The sequence below is a fragment of the Hemiscyllium ocellatum genome, chromosome 3, assembly GCF_020745735.1.
Source record: "Hemiscyllium ocellatum isolate sHemOce1 chromosome 3, sHemOce1.pat.X.cur, whole genome shotgun sequence".
Classification (NCBI taxonomy): Eukaryota; Metazoa; Chordata; class Chondrichthyes; order Orectolobiformes; family Hemiscylliidae; genus Hemiscyllium; species Hemiscyllium ocellatum.
The window spans coordinates 71,527,716-71,554,287 of record NC_083403.1 but is presented as its reverse complement, the minus strand read 5'-3'; the positions used below and the strand labels follow the sequence as shown (position 1 = coordinate 71,554,287).

Below are 26,572 nucleotides of genomic sequence, written 5' to 3'. Positions count from 1 at the left end.
TTCACAAATGCTTCTTCATGCATACAAAAATATTTTTTTTTCACATGGCATTTGAAAAATGTGTTTGCAATATGTTTTGCTGGCTAAAAACCAGAAATCATCTATACAAAAGTAAAATAAATCAGGAACATGGACCATATGAATGGGAATGCAGAAAAGCATGATGTCAACCTTACAGTAAAACACCTGAAGGTTTTAATTTCCTTATAATTGATACTATGAAACAAGATCAACAAAGAGCCATCTATTAAAAAGTCACTTTATTGTTTTAAGTTATCAAGTTTTAATGAACAGCAAATTTCTCACATGCATGGTAACAACAATTGTATAAGTTTCAGTACAAGAGGGGCTGCTTATCAGTGATTTAACATGGAATGTTAACAAGAAATTAGAAAACACTGACTAGCACATCACAAAAAATTGTTATTATGAATGAGAACATCACTGTTTCATGTGCCTTTCTTTATAGATAAACATCAAGTTTTTTTATAACCACCGCAAAATGCTTACCAGTAGCACAAGTGACTCTTTACAGATTGTGCTGGAGAGATGCACTTGACAGCTGAAACAGGTATCAGAAAACAACTTCACGCTCTGGTACACTGAACACAAATTAGTGAGTTTTCTCACTTCTTTATTCAAAACTTGAAGGCTTTCTATCCACTGCCTTTACAAAATAAATGTGACTGAAAATGATAAACTTTTCAAAAGTAATTCGGTTCAGTTATTGCAAAGACAGAAATCTTCTGCATCAAAATAAATAGTTACATGCACACTATTTGACAGCTTGTAACCCTCTTCAGCGTCATTGTGCATTCTAAGCAAATATAAAGTTTCAGTGCAAACGCCATTATAGCTAAAGTAATAAACAAAACTTGAATTCATGATGACCAAGTCAAACCCTAGAACTGTAGTTGTAGAATTGCTTATGTGATGTGGTGGATAAGCTATTTACAAGATCAGAATAATATGGTTTGGTGAATGCGGATATTTGTGATGCTATATTGGCGAATACCTTTATTACTTGTTGACTAAATATTAGTCCAGCACAAAGCACATTGACTATAGGTTTCACACTACTGATAACTTCACCTCAAAAAGTATTAAACAGTACTACCATCTCTATCACAGCATTTTTTATTAAAATCTCATTCATACCAAGAATAAAGTTACTACGGCTTAGCACAAATTAGCAATCACTCTTACCTTTCTCAAAAAACAAACACAGTATCCCACTTGGATACAATATTATTCATATTATATGATTGAACAGTGGAATTTGACTTCCCATATTTACATAGGTATTTAAACAAACACATACACATCAGATAGGCTGTATTCTCAGACAAATGCATCAAAACATGTCAATATTTAAGAATCATCACCTTGTAACATTATTCCAGAATGCTCTACTACTGTTCATTGGGGTCTCCTTTAAATAAAAAATGTTTAAAGAAAATAACTGATTTTTTTGTTAAAATACTACAAAATATTGATTTGATCTAATTGTACAAAGATTTTACATTACTTAAAATCCCCCAAAAAAGATTCATGATTTTGATTTTTTTTTACTAGATGAAGTTGCACGTTATTCAGCTGAAAACACTTTTATTTACAAAAGAAGTCAAAAATGGGAAGACGTGGAAAAAAATTGTTCAGTCAAACTTGTAATTAGACACAAAGTTAGGTGAAATATGAAATGCTCACACAGAGAAGAAATATATGCAAATACATTGAAAATTGTTTTGCTGGACAAATAATTACAAATATAGAGTGAGAAATTTGATACATGTGAATCGGAAAAGTATTGCTGTATTTTCAAATTCTTGTGACTGTGCAACATTATCTCGAATTATGTCCAGAATTAAATGAGTTTGTGTCAGACCATGACAATGAAAGACATATTTTGTTCTGAATGGAGAAAAACTTAAGATGGTATCTTGCAATGTTATTTCTGGGCTTAGAGAATACTTAAAAATATCAAATTAGAAAGGAGGTTAAAAAGAATACTTTGGTATAATGCAAGAATGTGGTTAAATATGTATAAGATCAGCAAGACTTTATTGTAGTAAGGGTTCTTAAATTTTTCAGCTGGGTTTTTCCATGAATTATTTTACTGGAGTGCATATCCTCAAAAATAAGGGTATTTCTGAGCATTAGCATGGTTTTCTGTAAAAGGTGAGCCATTGAATTATTAGTTGATATTGAGCAAAATGTATAACTACTTGGTACCAACATCTGGAGTGCACTTCCAGAAAAATAATGTATCTATTCATAACTGTAGATATGAGGCAATGTCTTAAATTTTAGATCAGGCTAGACCTCAAGGTCATCTGGTCGTGGCCTGCTACTCCCACGGCTGCTGGTTCTACTAGGTGGTCTCTGTTCCTTTAGACCAATAGGCTGTAACTCTGTTATTGATGGTGACTTTTGGATGGTTGGATGTTCACCATGAAAATCAAATGCCTGTGCATGGGAGTTGGAAATGGTGCTACCAGCCTGACCAATCCTGTTTTGTTCGGTGCTGTAATTTGCCCAGTTCTGTTCATTAGCTTGCTTATTGTAGCTTCTGCAGGAGGACATATTCCTGTCCCCAGTAGCAAGCTTGTATCCAGGAGGGGACATGGGAGCAGTTGGTGGGGAGCACCCATTATAGTAGGCATACTTTGATGAGGATGAGTCTTTGAGAGGGTTCACACCCATACTTTGAGAGCCCTGAAATAAGTGGCTATTTTGCTTAACACGATCTGCTAATGTTTTGAAGATAATGTAGAAAAGCTCTGTCAGGTTCAGCACAGCTGAACCAACGGATACCACCAACATAAATATGATAAAGACAGTCTTCTCAGTGGGTCGCGAGAGGAAACAGTCTACTGTGTGTGGGCATGGGTACCTCTCACAAGCATAAATTGTGTCCAGCATGAATTTGAAACCATAAATGCACCACTGAATTAAAATGAAAGTCACTTCAAAAATTATTTTAAAGACAATACTGACTGCGTAAGTATGCATAAGAGATCCTTTAATTTTAATTTTGCCGTGCTCCTCCACACCATATTTGACTTTCTTTAGTTCTAATTGTTTCAAGGCAAGGCTGACATCTTCACCTTCTTCTTGGAGTATCTTTAAATATTTTTCTTTCTTAGATAATCTTTTTTCTTTATGAGAGACGATAAAGACATGGATGAGGTACACCAGAGTGGGTGTCGAGACGAAAATAATCTGAAGAACCCAGAGTCGAATGTGGGAGATGGGGAAGGATTTGTCATAGCAGACGTTGGCACAGCCTGGTTGCTGAGTGTTGCAGCTGAATGCAGATTGTTCATCTCCCCAGGCGGATTCCACGGCAGTCCCCAGCACTAGAACACGAAAGATGAAAAGCACGGAAAGCCATAGTTTACCTCCTGGCATCAAGTAGGACTGTGCCTTCGTTAGTACTTTTGCTAGGAGACTCCAGTCACCCATCCTGATTCAAACTTAGCTGTAAAGAAATGACAACAATGTATCAGAAGAATTCAAACTTGTTTCCGACTTTGGTTCATTTTAGAGCAAAGTTTACTTTGTGCGCTTCCTTTAATAAAGCTCTGAGTGGAGAGTTCTGTTGCATAACTGTTCTTTTCGCCAGTGCTATGTCCGGAAACTCTATTTGACACCAGAGCTATTTTATGTACAAAGTAGTTGTAATACACCAGGTAGAAACGTTATGGTTACCATTAACTTTGAAATCAGGTAAACCAAAATTTTAAATATAATAGTTATAGGTCATCTTGTAAGATCAATCCCTTGCGTAGTACAATAATTTAGAAATCACATCACAATCCAAGTAGTCGAAACACTTCGATATGCCAAAACAATTAAGAATGAAATAAAATAATGGGATAATATTTGGAGTGTTTTGATAAATGTAGGTAAATGAAGTTAATGTCTAGTTAACCGACAAATTTAAAATTATGCGATACTCCAGCAGCTTTTCACATCTGTGCCATTTCATACTCAGGAAGTAAAATGCCTCATGTTGAAGTGATAAATGTTGGTGTGTACTCCCTTGTAAGCAAAAACTTGAATTCAGACAGTTTTTTTTTATTCTATACAACTACTTCATTACCTCTTCAAAATTACCTCTTAGAGGTGGGGTGGATGGTGATGAAATGGTAGTATCACTGGACTAGAAATCACTTGTTCAAATCCTTAAATGGCAGTTAGCGAAATTTAAATTCAGTTAATTGATAAACTTGGAATTGAAACCCAGCAATAGTGATCAAGAAACTATCACTAATTGCCATTAACATGCATTTTTTTCACTTGTGTCTTTTAAGGAAAAACAAAAATCTGCCATCCTTTCCTGGTGTAGCCTTTGTGACTTCAAATCCATAACAATGTAGCTAATTCTAAAATGCACTCTGAAATGCTCTAAAGAAGCACTCAGTTCAAGGGCAGCTAGAGATGTGAACCGAAAGCAGGCCTTGTCAGCAATACTCACTAAACAAATTTGGACATAATTTGAAGACAGGTTTTCTAATACAGACAGCCATTTTGGAAAGTATAGAAAATAAGCTAAGCAAAATGAATTGAAGTTTAAGAAAAGAAAAGCGATGAAGAATAATTTGAATATTATTGAAGAATTGTGATTAAGAAGATAGTAGTATAATAGTAATGTTATTAGATTGGTTATCGAGTGAGACTGGGATCAAAGGTCAGTCAAAAAAAATTAGCTAAACAACGAACTAATATGAAAGATAAGATGGTTTGGGCACAGAATATATGTAGCCCCTTAAAGAGAAAAGGTGAGACAAACAAATCCAGAGCTCACAGGATGACAAAGATGATAGATGTAAAGAATAAGTCTGTTTAAGACACAAAGGAATACAGAACCAAGCTGATTACAGAAGGTTCAGAAATGTGAAAACAAATACTAGTAGCAAAAGGAAAGCCCAAGTCTTCTGTAAGTACTTCCACAGTAAAAGCTTGGTAAAAAGGAGGATAAAATATAGGGTATGATTTTAAAAGAGCAGAAAGACCTGGGTACAGGTCTACTTAAGTCATTAAAAGTGAGGATAAATGCAGAGAGATGGTGACAAAGAATACTATGCTTTATTAATAGGGGTATATAGAGTACAAGAGCAATGGGTTATGATTGTCAGCTGGAATATTGCTGTGCATAGTAGGGTTGCTACACTTTAGTAAAGATGTGAATCCAATGGGTTCAGTGGAAAAAAAAAGGATGGAGCACCAAAGCAATGAGGAAAGATTGAAGAATTTGGGAATGTTTTATTTGGAGAGGAAAAGGTGAAGAGGAGACTTAGTAAAAGTTTACAAAATCATGAAGAGTCTGGACAAAGTGGGCAGGGAAAAACCATCCTAATTATCAAAAGACTGAGAACCAGGGTTACAATTTTAAAGCTTTTCCCAAAGAAAAGCATAATTGTGAGGTGAGAAAAAATATATTTACCAGTGAGTAGTTAGAATTAATTGTCTAAAAAGTGTGGTAGAGACAGGTTCAATTGAGGCATTAAGGAGGGAATTGGATGATTATTTAAACAGAAACAAAGTGAAAATCTTCAGCCTTTTCCCTGTAACCTTGCATAGAGATCAAATGTTCAAAGGGTCGGAGCAGACATGATGCACTGCAACAAAACTGTGATTCTGAGATTGAACAGATCATGGTTTCCTTCAGGAAAGGAAACCTAAATACTTGCACAGCCTGAACAACAAACCCATAACAACTGACGTTTAATTGCTCTCTGAAGAGGTCTCATGAAGCCACTCAGTTGCATTGAACTGCTATAGGGAGAAGCTGAATAGGCTGAGGCTGTTTTCTCTGGAGCATCGGAGGCTGAGGGTAACATTATAGAGGTTTATAAAATCAAGAGGGGCATAGATAGGGTAAAGAGACAAGGTCTTGACCCTGGGTTAAGGGAGTCCTGAACTAGAGGACATAGGTTTAAGATGAGAAGGGAAAGATTTAAAAAGGGACTTAAGGGGCAACATTTTCACGCAGAGGGTAATGAGCTGCCAGAGGAAGTGGTGGAGTTTGGTACAATCACAACATTTCAAAGGCATTTGGATGGATATATGAATAGGAGAGATTTAGACAGATATGGGCTAAGTGCTGGCAAAGGGGACTAGATTAGTTTAGGATATCTGGTCAGAATGGATTAGTTGGACCATGCTGTACATCTCTATGACCCTACGTTACAGAAAATCTGAATAGAACAACATCCAACAATCAAACTGGATACCAAAAAACAGAAGAAACACTTTGCCAGTCAACCTTGCAAAGTCTTCCTCGCCAACATCTGGGAACTTGAGCCATAACTGGGAGATTTGTCTCAGAATCCTGTCATACTCATACTCGTTAATTTATACCTCATATATAAATGGTCTTCAGCCCCATCCCTGGGTATATGCTGCCTCAGCATAGACTGACCAGTGCTGACAGCACTATGCTACAGATTTTGGAATGACTACAACAATTTTCATTCATATAACATGAGGACTGTTGGAATGTCTCCCTTCTTTTTCCACTTCATTTTTGACCATAATATTTGTTTTTTTTCTCTCTAAAGCACATTATGGCAAATTATTGAGTACTTAACTATTTATGTGCTGTGATTATAAAAGGAACAATAACATATAGGTTTTCTCGAGATTCATAAACAGAGGTTAGGACTATCAGACTTAAACTAATCTAAATAAAGTAATAAAAAATGGACCAACCACTGTGTATGGTGCACACACACACACACAAAATTAGAGGTTACAAGAAATAAGAAGAATGTAGAATCTGTTGTTTGATGATTAATCTGGTCTGAGGCTACATTTTGTGGTCTTTTAACTTTTCAGCAGTCCCAGTATTCCTGATCTAAATATGTAGCTGATTCATTCAGGTATCCTTGTAGAGATGGTAGTCAGTCAACACAACCTCAAAGCAAAGTCAATGTTTCAGGTCAACTGATACTGCTTTAGAACTAATTCTGAAGAAAGAAAATCTGAAACATTAACTGTTTCTCTCCACAAATATCACCAAAGCTGTAGAGTTGTTCCTGCAATTTATGCTTTTGAGAAAGAAAATTTCAAGTTGACCTCATTTATACAATCTATCTGTTGGAAATACATGACTGTATTGGATAAAATGACCGCCGGTCTTTTAGAGATGAAGACCCATCTTCATTCTGGATTGGATGACATCTTCAACAGTGGCATCAAGTTGTGCTTACCAGGAAGAATATCCTCACTGCTGCTCAATTGCATTCCAACAGGGTTTTGCAGTTCTGGACATCATTAAGCCTCAGGCCGAACATGGGAGAAAAAGGGCTGAATTCAAGCCATAATACAAGAGTGAATTGTCTTGATATCAAAGCAACATTTGACAAAGTATGACATCAATGAACTCTATCAAAATGCAAGTCAATGGGAATCAGAGAAAATGTCATCTTCTAGTGGGATCTATATTTAACACAAAAGATGTTGGAAGACCATATTCTAAACCTGAGATACCATCGCTGATGTATCTTCAGGCTGTGTACCAGAACCAGCATCTCTAGCTGCTTCAGAGGTCAGAAGTGGGGATGTTCACTGATGATTGTACAATATTCAGAACCTTTCCAAAGTTCTCAGATACTGAAGCAGTCCCTATTTATGTGAAGCAAGGCCTGAATAATAATCAGGTCGATAAGTGGCCAAGTAACATGCATACCAGACAAATGTCAGGCAACAACCATCACTAAGAGAAAATGTAAAGGGTAAGTGAAACTGTATCAAATGCTTCAAATCCAAATTTTTCTGGTCTTTTCCAAAGAAAGGTTGAATGGAAAAGAAACGGGTTTCATGTTGTAGGGGAAGAAAAGTGGGAAGGAGCAAGTTGAAAAGAACGGAAGATCAGGGTAAAGTTAGAGAGGATGAGGGTGGTTAGAGATTTCAAGTGTAACAGAACAAAAAGGCAAAGTGAGGTTGGTGATTACATGGAAAAAGGATAGGTCCAGATTTGTGGTATCAGTAGATGATAATATAATACAAGTCAGCTCTGATAAAAGCAAAACCCAGAAAACTGGAGAATGAGGAGGTAAGAAAAGATGACAGGGTTCATGGCCTGAATTTGTTGAATACCACATTGAGTCCTGGGGGCTGCAAAGTGCAATGGAAAACTAGGTGCTGTTCCTTCTGCTTTCATTGGGCTTTCCTGGAACACTGCAACAAAAATGGAAACTTGAGAGCAAGTTGATGTATTAAAATGAAAAATTATCAGAAGGTCCTCTTCATGCTTCCAGAAGATCTCCCAAAGAGGTCTCTCAGTCTGCATTTCATCTCCCTAATACAGATAAGTCTGCATTGTGAGCAACAAATACACAGTAGACTTAATTGAAAGAAGTACAAGTAAATTGCTGCTAACTTGAAAAGGAGTGTGTAGGGGTGTGGACTGTGATAAGGGAAAAGATAAAGGGAAAATGTTACATCTCCTGTAATTGCATTGGGGGTTGTGGGGCAGAAATACTGGTGGTGATAGAGGAATGAATTTCAGGGAATGAATATCCCTTAGAAATTCTGACAGGGGACAAAGAGAAAAATATGTCTGGTGGTAGAGTTATACTGGAAATGGCAGAAATAATGAAGAATGATCCTTTGAACAGGCTTGTGAATTGGAAAGCAAGGACAAGCAAAAGTCTACTGTAGTTCTGGAAAGGAGGGGCAGAGGCAAAGGTAGAAGTTCAGGAAACAAGTTGAACACAGCTGAGGCCCCTGTCCACCACAGATGGGGACAGTTCACAGGGGAGGAAAATGGAAAACACATCAGAAGCACTTATGGAAGGCAGCATAAATGGAACAAATGTAAAGAGGCAAAGAAAATGATAAAATAGAATGGAGTCCTTATAGGAAGCAAGGTACCAGGAAATTTTTTTTTCCCTCTTGAAAGGTAAGGAATCTGTGGAATTTTACTGCAGGTGGCTGTCAAGGCTAGGACATAATGTATATTCAAAATTAAAATAGACAGATTTTCAATCAATAAGGGAATCAACCATTATGGGCATAAAGCAGGAATGTGAAGTGGAAGAGTATCAATTCAGTCATGATCTAATTAAATGGCACAGCGTTTTTGATGGTCAAGTGGCCTACTTCTGCTCCTACATCTTATGGTCTGAAGTGTATTCAAGGTAGCTGCGGGAGTCGGTAGGTTTGTAATAAATATTAGTTGATAGTGTAAGCCCAAGAATGGAGCCAGGGAAGTCAAAGAAGTGGGGGACCAGTCAAAGGCAAGAAGATGGTTCAAATCAGAAGCAAAATTGATTAATTTTACCAATTTGAGACAGATCCCATAAAAAAAGGTAGATACAATGAAGGACTTTGCAGGTACCCATGGCCATATTTTATATTTGGAGGAAGTGAAACAAGTTAAAGAAAAAAAATTCCCTGACAGAATAAGTTCATCCACACAGTGTTTTAATCACCACACTTTGATATTCAATGGTATTACCATAATTGAATCTGACAACCCTGTGGTTAACATTCAAGAGAACTGAATCCATATAAATATTACATTCATAAGAGTAGGTCTGAGGCTGGAAAATATCTTCCCTCCTTGTCCACCACCTACAAGGCACAAATCAAGAATGTAATGGAATGTTTTCTACTTATCTGATAGATAGTGAGAATAACACAAGAGTCTCAAAATGATCCAAGACAGAGGAGGCTACTTGAGGGACACCCAACCCACTTCCAACATTCATTTGCTCCACCACTGACTCACAGTAGTGGAAGGTGAATCATCCACAAGATGCACTGCAGCAATTCAAAGGTTCCTTATCAATAACTTACTGAACCCAAAAGCCTTTAACTTCCAAAAGAACAAAGTCAGCAAATGCTTTAGAATGTCAATAAACTATTCTTCCCCATGTCACTCTGGGTATTCTTACACTACACCAATTGCAGTATTTCAAGGAAGTGACCAACCATCACCTTCTTAAAATGTAATACAGGGTCAGTTGGCTGTATAGCCCATTTGTGATACAGGTAGCATGGATTCACTTCCCCATACCAGATGGGCCGACCATGAAAAGGCCCACCATCTCAATTTTGCCCCTCATCTGAAGTGTGGTGATTCTCAGGTTAAACTCACCACCGGTTCTTTCCCTCTCTCTCATGGAAGAGAAGGACTGTGGTGACTTTACTGAATATAATTAGAAATGTACAATAATTGCAGCCCTTGTCAGCAGTTCTCATATCTCAAGAATAAAAAAAGTAAAAAGCAATTCAGAAAACTTAACCAAATAAATGCAGGAAGAAAAACAAAAGGATGCTATACTGCTAAGAAACAGTACGTTGAAATTTTTCACAAGCAATAATATTGTCATGCAATAATAGATTACTAATAATATTATCATACTACTTTACTTGACATTTGTTTTGAAAAAATAGTCTAAGTATTAAGGACTCTAAGGATTAAATAGCATCTTTGCATATGAAGCAAAATGAACTAATTAACTGGTTTTCTGGTCCATCACCTCACTAAACTCAAGTAGAGTTGGTCCACATAAACAGGGAAGGTCTTAGGTTCTAATGGACCTGCAGATTGAGTTAGCTGATATCTGTTCAACTGTCAGTTGGGTCCCTGCTCTGGACCAGGGAGGCTCAGGTTCAAGTCCATTCTGCTCCAGAACTATGTAATAACATCACAAGGAGACCTGGTTTCGAATCCCACCTGCTCCAGATGTGTGAAATAATAATCCTTGAAAGTAGTGTCACAGGTAGACAGGACAGTGAAGAAGGTATGTGGTATGCTTGCCTTTATTGGTCAGTGCATTGACTCTTGGAGTTGGGGGGACATGTTGTGGTTGTACAGGATATTGGCCAGTTCCAGAATACTGCATGCAATTCTGGTCTCCCTGCTGTAGCAAGCATGTTATGAAACTTGAAAGGGTTCAGAAAAGATTTATAAGGATGCTGCCAGGGTTGGAGGTTTGAGCTAGAGGGAGAGGCTGAATAGGCTGGGGCTATTTACCCTAGAGTTTAAGAGGCTGAGGCATGACCTTATAAAGGTTTATAAAATCATAATGGGCATAGTTTGGGTGAATAGCCAAGGTCTTTTCACCAGTGTAGCAGTGTCCAAAACTAGAGCACATAGGTTTAAAGTGAGAGGGGAAAGATTTAAACAACTTTTTGATGCAGAGGTTGGTGAGTGTACAGAATGAGCTGCCAGAGGAAGTGGAGGAGGCGGGTACAATTACAACATTTAAAAGGCATCTGGCTGGGTACATGAATAGGAAGAGATATGGGCCAAATGTTGGCAAATGGAACTAGATTAATTTAGAATATCTGGTCAGCATGAACAAGTTGGACCGAAGCGTCTGTTTCCATGCTGTATAACTCTAATACCCTCTGACTGGAACAGGTTGATTAGAAAAATAGGTCAACTGCCTGTTGGAAGGCAGTAGGGTAGCCATACTTAATGTCAACACTTCAAGAGGAAATTAATCTAATCATCTGGTAAAGTTTTTAATTTTGAGTGATCTAAGCTAGAACAGCATTTACTCATAAGTTGGGGAGGAGGGTATGACATGTTTCCCCTCCTCCTAGAAACTAACAGCCTGCTGCCAAACTCCAGCTGGACCAATATTATTAGAAGTCAGATGTGCTACAGAAGACAAAAGAAAGCTCAAGATGTGAAGAGAGGAGCAATGAAAACAGAAGGGATGAAATAAACTTTGAAGAAATGTTTATGCTATGCCTTTCAAATATATCAGTAGGAAAACGGAATGAGCAGATATTTTAAAAGTGTGACAGGTTTCTTTTCTATCAAGACTGGAGAAAAGTAGCAATTTTGAGATAGTCACAAGAATTTAATAATGCATGTTATGTTAATCAGCTCTTGTAGGATATAATGTATTGGTAATGGTTACAAAAACAAACCATAAAAAGGAACAAGTAACAAAATTAAGTGTGTTTTTTTGAATACATGTGCACACCAGTTAAATTTTAATATTGCCTCTTACCTACAATGTTCTGAAATTTTCATATTAAATAAGTAATGCTGCTTATTTAGTTGTAGTGTTCAATCCACATTTGTCCAATTAAGGTCATCAATGTTCAAATCAATGTATAAATTGAATTGATTGTCAAATTTTGGCTGCTCTAGTAACACATCGAGCTACAATATGTCACAGGAGAATGTAGAAAATGAAGTATTTGCTATTTTATAAAATAATTCAAATAACCTGGATTTATAAAAACAAATATGAGACTTTGCTCAGTGCTAGTACTCTTGGTATTTCTGAAAGGTTATGGGTGCAAGCTCTATTCCTTAACTGAGTATGGAAATTAGACTGACACTTCAGTACAACATGGTCATCTGAAAGAGGTGAAAATGTGTTGCTAGAAAAGCGCAGCAGGTCAGGCAGCATCCAAGGAACAGGAGATTCGACATTTCGGGAATAAGCCCTTCTTCAGGAATGAGGAAAGTGTGTCCAGCAAGCTAAGATAAAAGATAGGGAGGAGGGACTTGGGGGAGGGGCGATGGAGATGCGATAGGTGGAAGGAGGTCAAGGTGAGGGTGATAGGCTAAAGTGGGGTGGGGGCGGAGAGGTCAGGAAGAAGATTGCAGGTTAGGAAGGTGGTGCTGAGTTCGAGGGATTTGACTGAGGCAAGGTGGGGGGAGGGGAAATGAGGAAACTGGAGAAATCTGAGTTCATCCCTTGTGGTTGGAGGGTTCCTAGGCGGAAGATGAGGCGCTCTTCCTCCAGCCATCGTGTTGTTATGGTCTGGCGATGGAGGAGTCCAAGTACCTGCATGTCCTTGGTGGAGTGGGAGGGGGAGTTGAAGTGTTGAGCCACGGGGTGGTTGGGTTGGTTGGTCCGGGTGTCCCAGAGATAACCTAATAAACCAGAATTAGCTTACCTCTTAGGTGAATGCAAAGGTAATGCCATGACAAAAGAGTAGTGGAGCTTTGGTGAATTTATCAACACTTTTTCAGACACCATCCTTAAAAATGGATTTCAGATAATTGAAAGAGCAGAAAAATCAGTGATCGTAGATCAGCTGCCCATTATACACTCTGCCCCAAATTATTAACGGCTAAAACAAAGTGACTAATCCATGCCCAGTTTTTTTCTCCTCCCAAAGTTTGAAATATTCTCATTGGTGCATGCAAAATCTTTGTAATGCAAAATGGCTGCCCTCCTGGCCATAAATGTGACAGCACTTCAAAAGAATTCAATGACCTGAAATGGTTGAATATTGTTTAAAAGCAAATTAAACATACATCTGTTAACTGTCCTCTGAAATAGCTTTTCAAATCACTCAGTTTCAGGGCAATTAGGGATGCCCAATAAATATTAGCCAAGCCAGCGAAGGTGATGTTGAATGAGTAAATTTAAAGCAAAGACATGCCAAGCACTGAGAAATTAACCACAGACTCTCTATGTTTCACCTTTTTAACTACCTTGAATTCAATAAAATGTATTTTTTATTTGCTCATAGATACTGTGCATAAATTATATTTAACACGTGATCCCTGCAGTAAAGAACATGAAGCAGCTGTTCTTCCTTACAATAATTGTTTTGCATCTGAACATTATATTTACATCACATAAACTTCCATTAAGCTCAGATTTATCACATGAACCTATTCAGGTTAGGAATTCAAGTGGCTATTATAATTTCTTAAACTTAAAGATTTTTTGACTGGGGACAAAAGTGGCATATTGTCAAAGTTTTCATCTTAACCTCATCTGGACAGATAGAAGCATGCCAAATTCCAAAGGAAACATCAATTTGAACTGCATGAGAAATAGGGTGAGAATTTGTGGACGTGTGGGTTCAGATTGGCTGCGGCATTGGCAGGAAAATGCACTTTGGGACAATTATCCTAAAACATTTTTATTTAAATTAAAAAAAAGTGTGTCAACTCTGATTAGGTGCAGATCACTTTCAGAAATGCACCAGGAAACATTATCCTTAAAGCTTTTATTTCATTGAGAAAGTAATAACAGTGGCAATTTTTTTTTGCCTGGCAAGGAACAGACTTTATTGATGAATATATATAGCTTGTATCAAACATAAATGAGCTACTATGCAAAGTTAACTGATAATCTTGGTTATCAGTGTAACTCTTGTTATAATTGCACAAATATGACCAAATTGCAGAATCAAATGTAATACTGGATACTGTGTTCCTAGTTTTCAAGCACAGATTGGTTGTGTACAGTCAGTAATCTGTGAATAGCCAGAGAGATGCCTTGTTTGATATGATCCACAAATTCATACTTCTAGTCTATATTCATGACATCACACTGACACTGATTCATACACTTGGTACAGTAGGTAGAATGGTTTTTGGTTTAATGACATCATCCTATTGGTGGAGAATATTGTGCATGTGGCTACAACTTAATTGCACCATGAAATAGCTAGCTTCTCATGTTGCTCATGTTTTTGAGACATCTTATCCCTCCATGGTTGCATGATGTAAAATGGTCATGTTTCAGGACGGTAAGTGGTGACCTTAGGCACAATCCCGAGTTTGTGTGATTTACAGTGAGCGATAATCTTATCAGGGTAGCCATTACCCTGCAAAATAGAGTTGATCTAACCTATTTCAACATCAAGCCTGCACAGCGAACAAATGGCTTAGGCTATATTTATGTGCTTGCCTATATGGTCAAACCTGTGTGGAGCTTAAGAATCCCAAAATGTAAACTGACCGGTGAAGGCTCACGGTTGACACCCATTAGCAGATTTCTCAACTGCCACATTGAAGAAAACGAGTTTGTTAGACTGCTTCAAAGGTGAATTTACACATTGGATTGGTCCAATTAATGCATGTAAGAATTTTCTTACATACAATTACGTATTTCAATATATCAGTAATATACAAAGTGTAAGAGGAAAGGCATCATTCCATTGAAACACATATCCCATGGTAGTTGATGAAAATGTTTGCGAGACCTGGGCCTAGTGGGGATTCCATGTATGTAGGTGAGTGTGATGTAGGTAAAGTTGAACTCAACTGTGTAAGTGGCCAAGTTTATAAGTGCCGTTGTCTGAATCTACATGTGCTGAAGTGTATCTAAAGAGGCTGGCAATGGGCACGTGGTCACAGAATTACTATTAAAATGCAGGTCCTGTATCTTCTTTGGGAAGTTAAAGGAATCCTTCACCAGGTATGTGGTAAAATTGCTCAGAACTGGTTGTAGCAAATTACACGACTTTTCATTTTGTTCAGAACCAATCATAGATACAGTAGGACAAAAATAAACATTACTTTGTGTCCTGCACAGCCCATGTATATAACACAGTGATACCAGGCAGTTTGTACTTTTGCACAGGGTTAACAGATGTAACATCAAAATAAAAGTTCATGTTGTATAGGGTAACATATAGGCTTAGATAAGGGATTGGTTGGCAGAAAACAAAATATGTGTCAATGAGTTTTTGCTTAATTGGCAGGATATAATGAGTGGGTGTGTTCTGGGGAATCCACCTTTTACAGTTTTCATCAATGGATTAGAGGAGGGGAACATAGTCATGGAAACTAAATTCACAGACAATACCAAGGCAGGGAAGATGGTATGTTGTGGAGAAGACATGAGGATGTTGTAGGCAGATATAGATAGGTTGAATGAGTGGGTAAAAAATAAAGCAAATTAAGTATTATATGGGACAATGTGAATTTGTTCACTTTAATGGGAAGAATAAGAAAGCAGAATTTCAAGGTGCAGAGGGATTTAGGTGTTCAGATGTTTGTACAGCATATATGAAGAAGAGTAATGGGATGCTATCTTTTGTTATGAGATGAATTGTATAAAAGAGTAAAAATCTCAAGCTTCAGCTATACACGACATTAATGAGAACATGCCTGTAATGCTGTGTGTAATTTGGTCTCCTTATTTAGTGAAGGATATAAATACATTGGAGTCATTTCGAAGAAGGTTTGCTACTTTGATGTAAAACAAAGAACTGTGGTTGTTAGATATCTGAAATGAAAACAGAAAGTTCTGGAGAGACTTGGCAAATCTGGAAGCATCTATGGAGGGAAAAACAAAGTAAATATTTCGAGTCCAGTGACTATTCATCAGAACTTCTGGACTTCAAATGTGTTTTTTTCCCCCATTGATGTTACCTGACCTGCTGAGTACTCCAGCAGTTTCTGATTTTGTTGTGAAATTGATACCTGGAATTGCTGGCTTGTCTTATGAGGATACTTGGACAGGTTGGGCTTGTTTTTTACTGGAGTTTAGTGGGTGAGGGTGAATCGATTGAAGCGTGTAAGATGGTTTTGACAACGTTGAACTTGTAAAAAATTGTTTCCTCTTGTGCATCAATCCGTAATAAGGGGACAAGGTCTTAAAATTTGCGAACATCTTTTTAAGAGGTGAAGAGGAGCTTTTTATAAAAGTCTCACACAACCTTGGAATTTTCTGCATCAGAAGGCAGTACAGGGGAGAGTGAATATTTATAAGACAGAAGTAGATGAAACCATTTGAGGCAGGGTTTCAAAGGTTATAAGGGGTAGTTGAGCATGGGAAATTTGTATCAGTCATGGTCTTATTTTACAAAATGTTGGGCCAGGTTTAAGGGGCTGAATGATTTGCCATTCCTGTTCTGTATTTCCACCTGCCCACCATTAAAGCTCTGGTTTGGGACGTTAAAGCCTTAAAGTGGCACTGGGTATATGACAAGCTTTCTGATTTGCCAAACAAAGAGAGATGAATATTAAGTTTTACATATCTTTTCCATAAAGGTTCTTGTTACAGGATGCTCAAAATATTTTTGTTACCAGAATGTGAACATGCAATAAAATATGTTACCAATCATATTTCAATTCACATCCAAATATTAAATATATTTAAGAAAATATATTCAATTAAAATATGGTGAGATGGTTATGTGGTGGTAATGTCACAGAACTACCAATACAGAGCGTAAGGCTTAATATTGGGATATATGTTCAAATCCCAACATGAAATTTGGCATGGTGAAATTTGAATTCAAAAAGGTATTCAAGGCTAGATTAATGGTAGGCATGCAACTACTGTCTCTTGTTGTAAAAACCCACCTGGTTCATTAATGTTCTAACTTGCTCTGGCCTACTTATAACTCTGGATTCCCCAGAACACACCCACTCATTATGTCCTGCCAATTAAGCAAAAACTCATTGACACATATTTTGTTTTCTGCCAACCAATCCCTTATCTAAGCCTATATGTTACCCTATACAACATGAACTTTTATTTTGATGTAATATTATTATTTCTGGAAATTCACTTATAGGCTCCCTTTTATTATTCACAGTGCATGTTACTATTTCAAATAACTCCAATAAATTGGTTAAACATGATTTCCCTTTGACAAGTGTTCAGTCATAACATTTCTACTGTTCAATTCTCACACCTTCCCTATGACAGATGCTAAGCTACCTTGCCGATAATTTCCTGTTTTCTGCCTTCTTCCCTCCTTGAATAGGGGAATTATATTTAGTACTTTCAAGTCCGATTGAATATTTCCAGGATCTAGCAAAGTTTGGAAAACTAACACCAATGCATCTACTTGCTTATGAGCCACCTCTTTTGAGACCCTAGGATATAATCCATCTGGACCCCAGTCTTGTCTTGTCAGTATATAACGCCATCGGTTTGCTTGGCACCACTTGCCTTGTATTCATAATTTCACCGAATTCCTCAGTCTCTTCCCATCGCCTGATTCACATGTATAACAGCAATGTTTAACATATCCTCCAATGTGAAGATAGAAACAAAATTTGTTCATTTCATCCACCATGTCTTTATTATTTACTATTAGTTTCTTATTTTCACCATGCTTTAGAGGATCAGAGCTCAATTTATTTACTTTTTTTCCCCTTTTCAAGTAACTGTAGAAACTCTTGCTGTCTGTTATTACATTCCAGCTTGCTTCATCTCATTTCAGATTTCCTCTTCCAGATTAACCTTTCAGCCATTCCCTGCTGTTTTAATATTCTGACCAATAAATTGACTTTTCACTCATACTTTTGCATTTATATGCATTTTCCTCAAGTTTTATGTTAACTTAACTGATGTAATTAGTGGCTCCTCCCTTTAGACTGTTAGTTGGAATATATTTATTCTGAGTATTTTGTAATATCCTCTTAAATATCTGCCACCTTGTCTCTATTGATTCCTGAAGAAGGGCTTATGCCCGAAACGTCGATTCTCCTGCTCCTTGGATGTTGCCTGACCTGCTGCGCTTTTCCAGCAACACATTTTCAGCTCTATTGATCTATCCCCTAGCCTAGACTACTAGTCAACTTCAACTCGTTCAGCTTTCATGCCTGTACTGTTGTTTTTATTTAGGTTTAAAATATGAGTCTTCCATTCTAACTGAATATAAAATTTGATCTTATTGTGCTTGCTGCTTCCCAGGGGTTCCTTTACTCTGCGGTTCTTAATTAATCCCATCACACGACATAGTGTTATGCATCACAATAACTTGTTCTCTGATCAATTCCAGAATGTCAATTGCTTTTAGTGTCCCCCAGGAGTCTATTCTTATCTATCTTTTAATTCTCATTTAATTGCTTTCCCAAAGCAACTTCATCCAAAGGTACAGAGTTAATTTTCACAGGTATGCTGCTGAAATCCAATTCTGTCACCTCTCTCTGGCTCCTGTATTGTTACTCTAAGACTGCTTACCTATTAGCTATAATGAGCTATAATTTTAAAAAAAGTGTGAAGACTAAAGTTGTTTTTAATGCCCTCTCTAAACTTAATTCTCTTAACTTCTGGCTCCATCTCTTTCCCTGGTAATGATGGTAACAGTCAGAGATTAAGCCAATTTGTTCACAACATTAGCACCAAATTTGATCCTGAGATGAGATTCTAACCTCATTATGCACATTTGAAGATGATCTTTTCCCACCCCTGTTAAATCGCCCAACCACCCATCTCAGCTCATCTACTGCTGGAGCCCTCAGTTGTGTTATCTCTGGACTTGATAATAATGTACTCCCGGCCGTTTTATTTTGATGTCTACATTCTTTGGTAACTTGTCGTTTAAGCTTAGCTTCTACTCCGGAGTTGCAGTCTGTGATGTCTTAACTAAATATTGCTTCCGATTTGTTCAACACCAACTTTCGCGTACACCACCTCACCAATGTACGATGTAGAGTGTGTCATTTCCAGAGCACTGCGGTGAACACGATCCTCCTGAAAGCTACTTTTTGTTTCTTTCATGAACTGCTTTCCGAAAGAGGTATTTTTCTTAAGAGAAGGCATTTTTGCTTTCATATCAAAGTACTTTTTGTCCAACTTCATTGCGAAGTTTTACAACCTGTTTCTACTGCCGCGTAAAACCCCTCTCAGTCCCCACATCTCAGCTGGTTTACTCTGTGGTGGATCCGATATAACATTTGCGCTGGCTCGCTTTTAACATGAGCTTATCCGTGTCTTCTAATGGTACTTAATACAACAGATTGTTAATGGCAGGTAACTAGAAAAATAGTCTGCTTTTGTGAACATAAATCATACAACTAGGATACCACAAAGTCACAATTAAAACACATTTTCCTGACTGGAATATTGGGTATTTTCCCAAACGACCTATTCAGAGATAGTATTTTATGCTTCCCTGGAGAGTGATGGACTTGAACCCGGGTCTCCTCCCTTTATATAGCTCCTGTGAAATGCACTGGGTTTTCCCATTGTTTTAAAAGCTGCATAAGTTGTTGTTGAAACGCTGGGTTTCTGAGGGAAATGTAGTCGTTGGGCTGGACTACGAAATACTCCAATTTTGCTAATCAGCCTGGCTATGTCTGTTCCGATGCATGCCTGGGTCAGGAAGGGACTTGAACCCGAACATTGAATCCGGGGGTAGGGAGACTCCCACTGTCCCCACAGGCTCTGTCCTGCCTTCACTGGGACGGCTGCACTGGACAAGAGCACCTGTTCCCGGGCACCCAGAGGGCTTTGGCTTCACTTCGGCCGAACAGCTCAGTGGCAACAGTTCACCTCAGCGAGCTCTGCTTTGGTTTCCCCCAGAGGTAGGAAACACCGGGAGGTGGGGCTGGCCGGATGGATAAGACCGTTAGCTAACATTTCCAAACTAAAACAAAACTACGAGAGTTAGTTCGTTTAGAAGGAAGGAGTGACGTTTAAAGACCAAAACGCCGCGTTTTCAAACATTTGTGTTTTCAAGTCGCGGGGAACTGAATCCAATTCACAGCGACTTCAAGAAATCAGGTCAGGTAAAAGATGCTGTTCGATCAACTTAACTGTTTGAAGATAAGAGGGGTTAGTTAATATCCGTCCCCTTTACCTTCTCTCAAAGGCTGGAATAAGTTAGATACTGAGCGAGTTTTGTACATTCAAGGCTGGGGAAAGATTATATTGCTTTGCATGTGGGGTCGAGCACGGTTGGGGTGGATTCCATTCATCCCTTTAATATTCCCCAACAACCTTTCAATATCAGCAGTGCAGAGCAGTTTTGAAACGATCAACCTCTCGAGAGGACACCATCACTTTACAAGAGTTACTCTCACCAGCTGGAAAGTGAATATGAACTCCTGCAAACTTTAGTGTGAAGCAAGTTATGCACCTTACCGACAAAGTCTCGGGAGAGAACCTGGGCGCGGATTCGGATGTTCAGCTCGGGGGCAGTCGAACCCAATCAGCTGGATGTTGCTCTCCTTCCAGCTGCAGGGAGAACCTGTTTCTAGCCTGTGCAAACTCCGCTGCTCGATTTAAAGCTCTTTTAACTCAAAAAAAAGTTTTGAGGGTCATCTGACGCGTGACGTCACGGCCTCTGCTGAACTCCCAAAGTTTCCCAGGGAGCTGGCAGCTGCCTGTCCCTTTAGCCCACAGCTCCTCTCAGTGTGAGCTCTGGTCGCCCCCCGGGCTGTTCCGCCCTATATCTATACTGTAACCACGGAGCTTCTACAACTGGTAACTGTTACCAGTACATCTCGCAGCTCTAGCACGCAATCTGCTAAGCATCTTTCTGAAATATTAATACTGTGATTCAACTGGTCTACATTGCATTAAAGCTAACCCCATATTTCAAACACATTTCAGACAATGTGCTTTTACATCCATGTGGAGTATTTGCTCCTCAGCAGTGTTAGGAAACAACAATGTGTGGCCTGATAATAAAGAATACTGTCTCCCTCCTTTTACAGGTCGAATTTTCACATCTCCAGCCAGAGGAAGTGGTGGAGGCTGGTACAATTGATACATTTAAGAGACATTTGGATGGGTATATTAATCGGAAGGGTTTGGAGGGATATGGGCCAGATGCTGGCAGGTGGGACTAGTTTGCGTTGGGATATCTGGTTGGCATGGACAGGTTGGTCTGAAGGGTCTATTTCCATGCTGTACATCTCTATGATTCTATTCGTCTAAATAATTAGGATTTTCACTGCAAAATCAAGTGACTCCGAGGGTGACACCCCGATTGCCTTTTACCAACGTAATCTATTGAGAATACAAAACTATTTCACAAAAGAATTTCATCGTTGACGAGTAATGTCAACATGTTAATGTTTGGAGATATTATGAAGACTGAGTGACAAGCTGATTTAATACAGTAGCAATCCCCTTGTGTTGTGTGTTAGGATGTTGTTCAATATGTGAAATGAATCCAATAGAAACATAGAAATGAAGCAAAACCGTAACTTTTGATTTCACCAATGTATGATCAAATAGGTTTGTTTTTAACCGGCTCATTTTCCATTAGAAATACAGAGTTGTCAAGGATTACTACAAAATAACTTAAAACATTTGAATTCCACTCTGGGACATCGCAAGCTGAATTGAAATAATCTTATCTGGTAAAATGTTGTTAACATTAAAGACCTAGAAATCTCAGCCATTCCCTGTTTTGAAGAAACATCACTGGAGCGAAACTCTGCTGTATCTGCACAGGTGCTGCCAGACCTGTTGAGTTTCTCCAGCACTGGTTTCGTTAGTGGAGGCCCTTCCCAAGATACAGATTGAAATGCAAATGTGCCCGCGCGTTGTGTTTTTGGATTTGCCTTTGCTCAACAAATAAACTGGGATGACACGCAGAAAAATTTAAAAATAGCAGTCGTTTCCCAGGAATTTTTCAAGTTTGGGTCTGCAAAGACTGTGAAGAGTTCAAAGTTTGAGAGAAGATTTGTAGCTCGGGCGCTCCCTGTTGTGGTTGTGTTGGCCGAGCTGGGAATTTGTGTGGCAGACGTTTCGTCCCCTGTCTCAGTGACTGAGGATGTCACCTAGACAGGGCACGAAACGTCTACAACGCCAATTCCCGGCTCGGCCAACACAACCACAACAACGAGCACCCGAGCTACGAATCTTCTCCCAAACTTTGAACATCTATGGGCGAGAGACACTAAGACAAGCCAGGAATTGGGAATCCTGTGCCAACCACCTAAGTGCCACATACGAAGAGGAAAGATCATGGAAGCGCTTCACAGGAGGCTCCCAAGCACTGAGGATGTCACCTAGACAGGAGACGAAACGTCTGCAACACCAATTCCCAGCTCAGCCAACACAACCACAACAACTGGGAAGAGTTATTTAAAGCAAACCAGTGATAACACTCAGTTGCACCTTGTGCTGACAATCAGACCCAATTGCCCTGCACTCTAGCAGCGATACTGCTGGAAAGTGTAAACTGGAAGATCATTTTTGCAAAGCCGCCAGGGTCACCAGGCGGATGCTGTCTCCGTCCACGCTGCCTGGAGTGGGTAGATTGCATCAAACTTGTGGAAGGAAATATATGTTTATAAAATCTCCCCGGAGGAAAAAAAAACTTGTAATTGCTTTAGTTTACGTTAAGTAGCTATTTCTTTGATCAGAACATGTTCTGATTGGTCTGGATTATCGAAAAGCAGAGCTGGATTATGATTTGAGGGAAGGGAGTGATAGTCATCACTTCGCTCGAAGTGACCCATCTCACGGTTCGAGCGCATCCGCTGACTGTGGTGCCCGGTATATACGGTATTGCGGAGTTACTGGTTCTGGTGCACAGTATGTACTTAAGGAAACAGCTTTGCATCTTCCAGAAGTACAGTTGGCCTGTAAATTGGAGTTTGTTTTCGAAGGTTGCCTCGGGTAAAGATGAAGCGCTGTTAGCAGGGATATTCGGGTTTGCGAGTGGAAGCCGAGTACGGTGTTGTTGCGCCCCCTCGTTTCTCACCTTCTGGTCTCAATTTCTAGTCCACTGGTGCAAGATTATTTTAGCTGTAGACCTCGAAGATCTTAGCCACCTATTGATGATTTTCTTTTCCTACATTGTTTCTGTGTTGAAAAAGTTATTAAAACTGGCGAAGTAAAACTGTAAACATTCTGAAGGAATGATTCCTGAACTTTAACCACGCGGCAGATATGTTCGTGTCCTGAAAAGGAAGGTGGTGTAGAGAGAATAGATTGAGTGGGGTTGAAGTAAACTTTTAAAATTGTTCTGAATACTCCAGGGTCAAGCTGTGTACATTATTTCAGATTTACACAGACGGCCAGCATAAGGACTTATAGTTTGGTCCATATTAGAACAGTCATCGCTATATTCCGCATTGATCCCTTCTTTGTAGAACCAAGTTAAAAATCACACATCAGGTTATAGTCCAACAGGTTTAATTGGAAGCACTAGCTTTCTGAGCGCTGCTCCTTCAGTGGTTGTGGAGGACAACATTGTAATACACAGAATTTATAGCAAAAGTTTACAGTGTGATGTAATAAATTATACATTGAAAAATACCTTGATTGTTTAAGTCTCTCATCTGTTAGAAAGACCATGTTAGTTTCACTTCTTTCATAAGTAAATCATAAAAATTTTTTTTAAAAGTCACATTCTCAGGTTAACTTTAACAATTGGTGTCAGCCCAGATTATGTGTTGAAGGTGTTAGCCTGCTGTGTGCTGTTGTCTGTGCCATGATGTTTAGACTGATTCTAATCTAAAAATGAATTAACAGAGTCTTACATGGATTTATTAGAATCGTATGTCAATATTATATCTGCAGGGGAACTAGAGCCCAATCACACTGACCTCATAAGGACCTCAGTTGGCTCAAGAGCAAGGATGCCATCAAATACCTACCTCTCCCACCACTGGGCAAAGTCCAGCACAACAGGTAACCATTGAGCATAGCATCTTCCTCATTGCATGCCAGCTGATTTTGTACTCCCAACCAACCAGCCCACTCCCAAAGAGAGCAAACATTCAGCTAGAGAAACAAAGACAGCCCATTATGCTGCGACAGCTTAAAAAAACATTCCAGCCTCATCCCACATCACATTTGTACACAGGTAAAGGGACGGCAGGAAAATGGGAAGCCTTCAGAAATTAGATAACAAGAATCCAGAGAAAGTATATTCCTAACAGGGTGAAGGGAAGGCTGGTAGGTACAGGGAATGCTGGATGACTAAAGAAATTGAGGGTTTGGTTAAGAAAAAGAAGGAAGCATATGTCAGGTACAGACAGGATAGATCGAGTGAATCCTCAGAGGAGTATAAAGAAAGTAGGAGTATACATAAGAGGGAAATCAGGAGGGCAAAATGGGGACATGAGATAGCTTTGGCAAATAGAATTAAGGATAATCCAAAGAGGATTTACAAATATATTAAGTACAAAAGGGTATCTAGGGAGAGAATAGAGCCCCTCAAAGATCGGCAAGGTGGCCTTTGTGTGGAGCCACAGAAAATGGGAGAGATACTAAATGAATATTTTGCATCAGTATTTACTGTGGAAAAGGATATGGAAGATATAGACTGTAGGGAAATAGATGGTGGCATCTTGCAAAATGTCCATATTACAGAGGAGGAAGTGCTGGATGTCTTGAAACGGTTAAAGGTGGATAAATCCCAAGGACCTGATCAGGTGTACCCGGGAACTCTATGGGAGGCTAGAGAAGTGATTCCTGGGCCTCTTGCTGAGATACTTATACCATCGTTAGCCACAGGTGAGGTCCTGGAAGACTGGAGGTGGGCAAACGTGGTGCCACTGTTTAAGAAGGGCGGTAAGGACAAACCAGGGAACTAAAGACCAGTGAGCCTGACGTCAGTGGTGGGCAAGTTGTTGGAGGGAATCCTGAGGTGCGAGGTGCTGCATTTTGGGAAAGCAAATCTTAGCAGGACTTATACACTTAATGGTAAGGTCCTAGGGAGTGTTGCTGAATAAAGAGACCTTGGAGTCCAGGTTCATAGCTCCTTGAAAGTGGAGTCGCAGGTAGATAGGATAGTGAAGATGGCGTTTGGTATGCTTTCCTTTATTGGTCAGAGTGTTGAGTACAGGGGTTGGGAGGTCATGTTGCGGCTGTATAGGACATTGGTTAGGCCACTGTTGGAATATTGCATGCAATTCTGGTCTCCTTCCTATCGGAAAGATGTTGTGAAACTTGAAAGGGTTCAGAAAAGATTTACAAGGATGTTGCCAGGGTTGGAGGATCAGAGCTACAGGGAGAGACCTAAGGGGCAACTTTCTCACGCAGAGGGTGGTGCGTGTATGGAATGAGCTGCCAGAGGATGTGGTGGAGGCTGGTACAATTGCAACATTTAAGAGGCATTTGGATGGGTATATGAATAGGAAGAGTTTGGAGAAATATGGGCTGGGTACTGGCAGGTAGGACTAGATTGGATTGGGATATCTAGTCAGCATAGATGGATTGGACCGAAGGGTCTGTTTCCGTGCTGTACATCTCTATGACTCTATGACATTCCTCATCCAGCTTTTTGAAGGTTAACTAAAGTGCATACTCAAGTACTTTTATTAAATGCAATAAAGGTTTCTACAACCCCATACTCTTGGTGAGAATGTAACTCCTCTCTAATCCTTCCAAAATTACTTTAAACCGTATCCTGTGATGTAAACATTGCTGCTAATGGATTGGCTTCCTCCTGTCACTCTATCTAGACACCTCGGTTATATACACCTCAATTAAACATCCTGTCAACCTTCTCTGTTTCAATGAAAACAACCCCAGTATACCCAACCTTTCTGATCACTGATCTGCTAGTCTGAGCAAAATTTTCTTTCAGATACATCTAACTGTTAGAAAGCTGACATTCAATAACAGCTTCAAGAGAATCAAATGGGGGAAGGAGATTTCATGTCTGTCATGTGTACATAAACACAAGTAGAAGTTACTTGAATATTTTCACATTGAAAGCAATAACATTAAGGAAGACAAACAGACAGGTAGACTATGCAAAGTTTTATTCTAAAAAGACTAGTTGTTGTTTTAAAAGAGTTTAACATCTAATCTGCTTTTGCAATGTTTAAATAGGATCATTGGACGAACCAATGCATCTCAAGCAACATACTCCACCCATCCTTTCAAGGGATGACTGACACAGATTAAAGAGGTACAGTACAGTTTAACCAGATGCAAGAGTTAAGTTCTTAGAAAACCTCACAGATGATCAATTTGCAAGCAATGTGCCTATTTTATAATGTGTGTCAATTGGATATGAACAGTGCACTGTAGCGTTGGGTGCCTGGACCTTAGAGTCTCTGTGAAAATGAACATAATCCATTGCACCAGATAAACAAAGGATGCAAATAAAAAAAAGGAGATGCCAATTCTTCGATTAGCAAGCTGAACTATTAAAGTCATGTACATGGGATTGACAGACA

General features: G+C 39.0%; 1 protein-coding gene and 1 long non-coding RNA gene across 3 annotated transcripts; one reads left to right on the top strand and one right to left on the bottom strand.

Annotated features, from left to right (window-relative positions):
• Positions 1-243: 243 nt before the first annotated feature.
• gja1b (gap junction protein alpha 1b) lies at positions 244-20,713 on the bottom strand. Its single transcript, XM_060850955.1, has 2 exons — positions 20,562-20,713; positions 244-3,481 (listed from the first exon to the last, which is right to left on the bottom strand). The coding sequence occupies exon 2, from the start codon at positions 3,463-3,465 to the stop codon at positions 2,317-2,319; it is 1,149 nt and encodes a 382-aa protein (XP_060706938.1). The 5' UTR covers positions 3,466-3,481; positions 20,562-20,713; the 3' UTR covers positions 244-2,316.
• Positions 20,124-26,572, top strand: LOC132832810 (uncharacterized). Of its 2 annotated transcripts, none has more exons than XR_009646990.1 (3): positions 20,124-20,201; positions 23,961-24,071; positions 26,223-26,572. It is a non-coding gene; the product is annotated as an uncharacterized LOC132832810 (long non-coding RNA). The 2 variants fall into 2 exon arrangements; XR_009646989.1 differs by lacking the exon at positions 20,124-20,201 and adding an exon at positions 22,901-23,054.

Excerpts from the sequence above, each read along its gene's own strand:
- gja1b (XM_060850955.1), bottom strand. The coding sequence starts at position 3,465 with ATGGGTGACTGGAGTCTCCTAGCAAAAGTACTAACGAAGGCACAGTCC.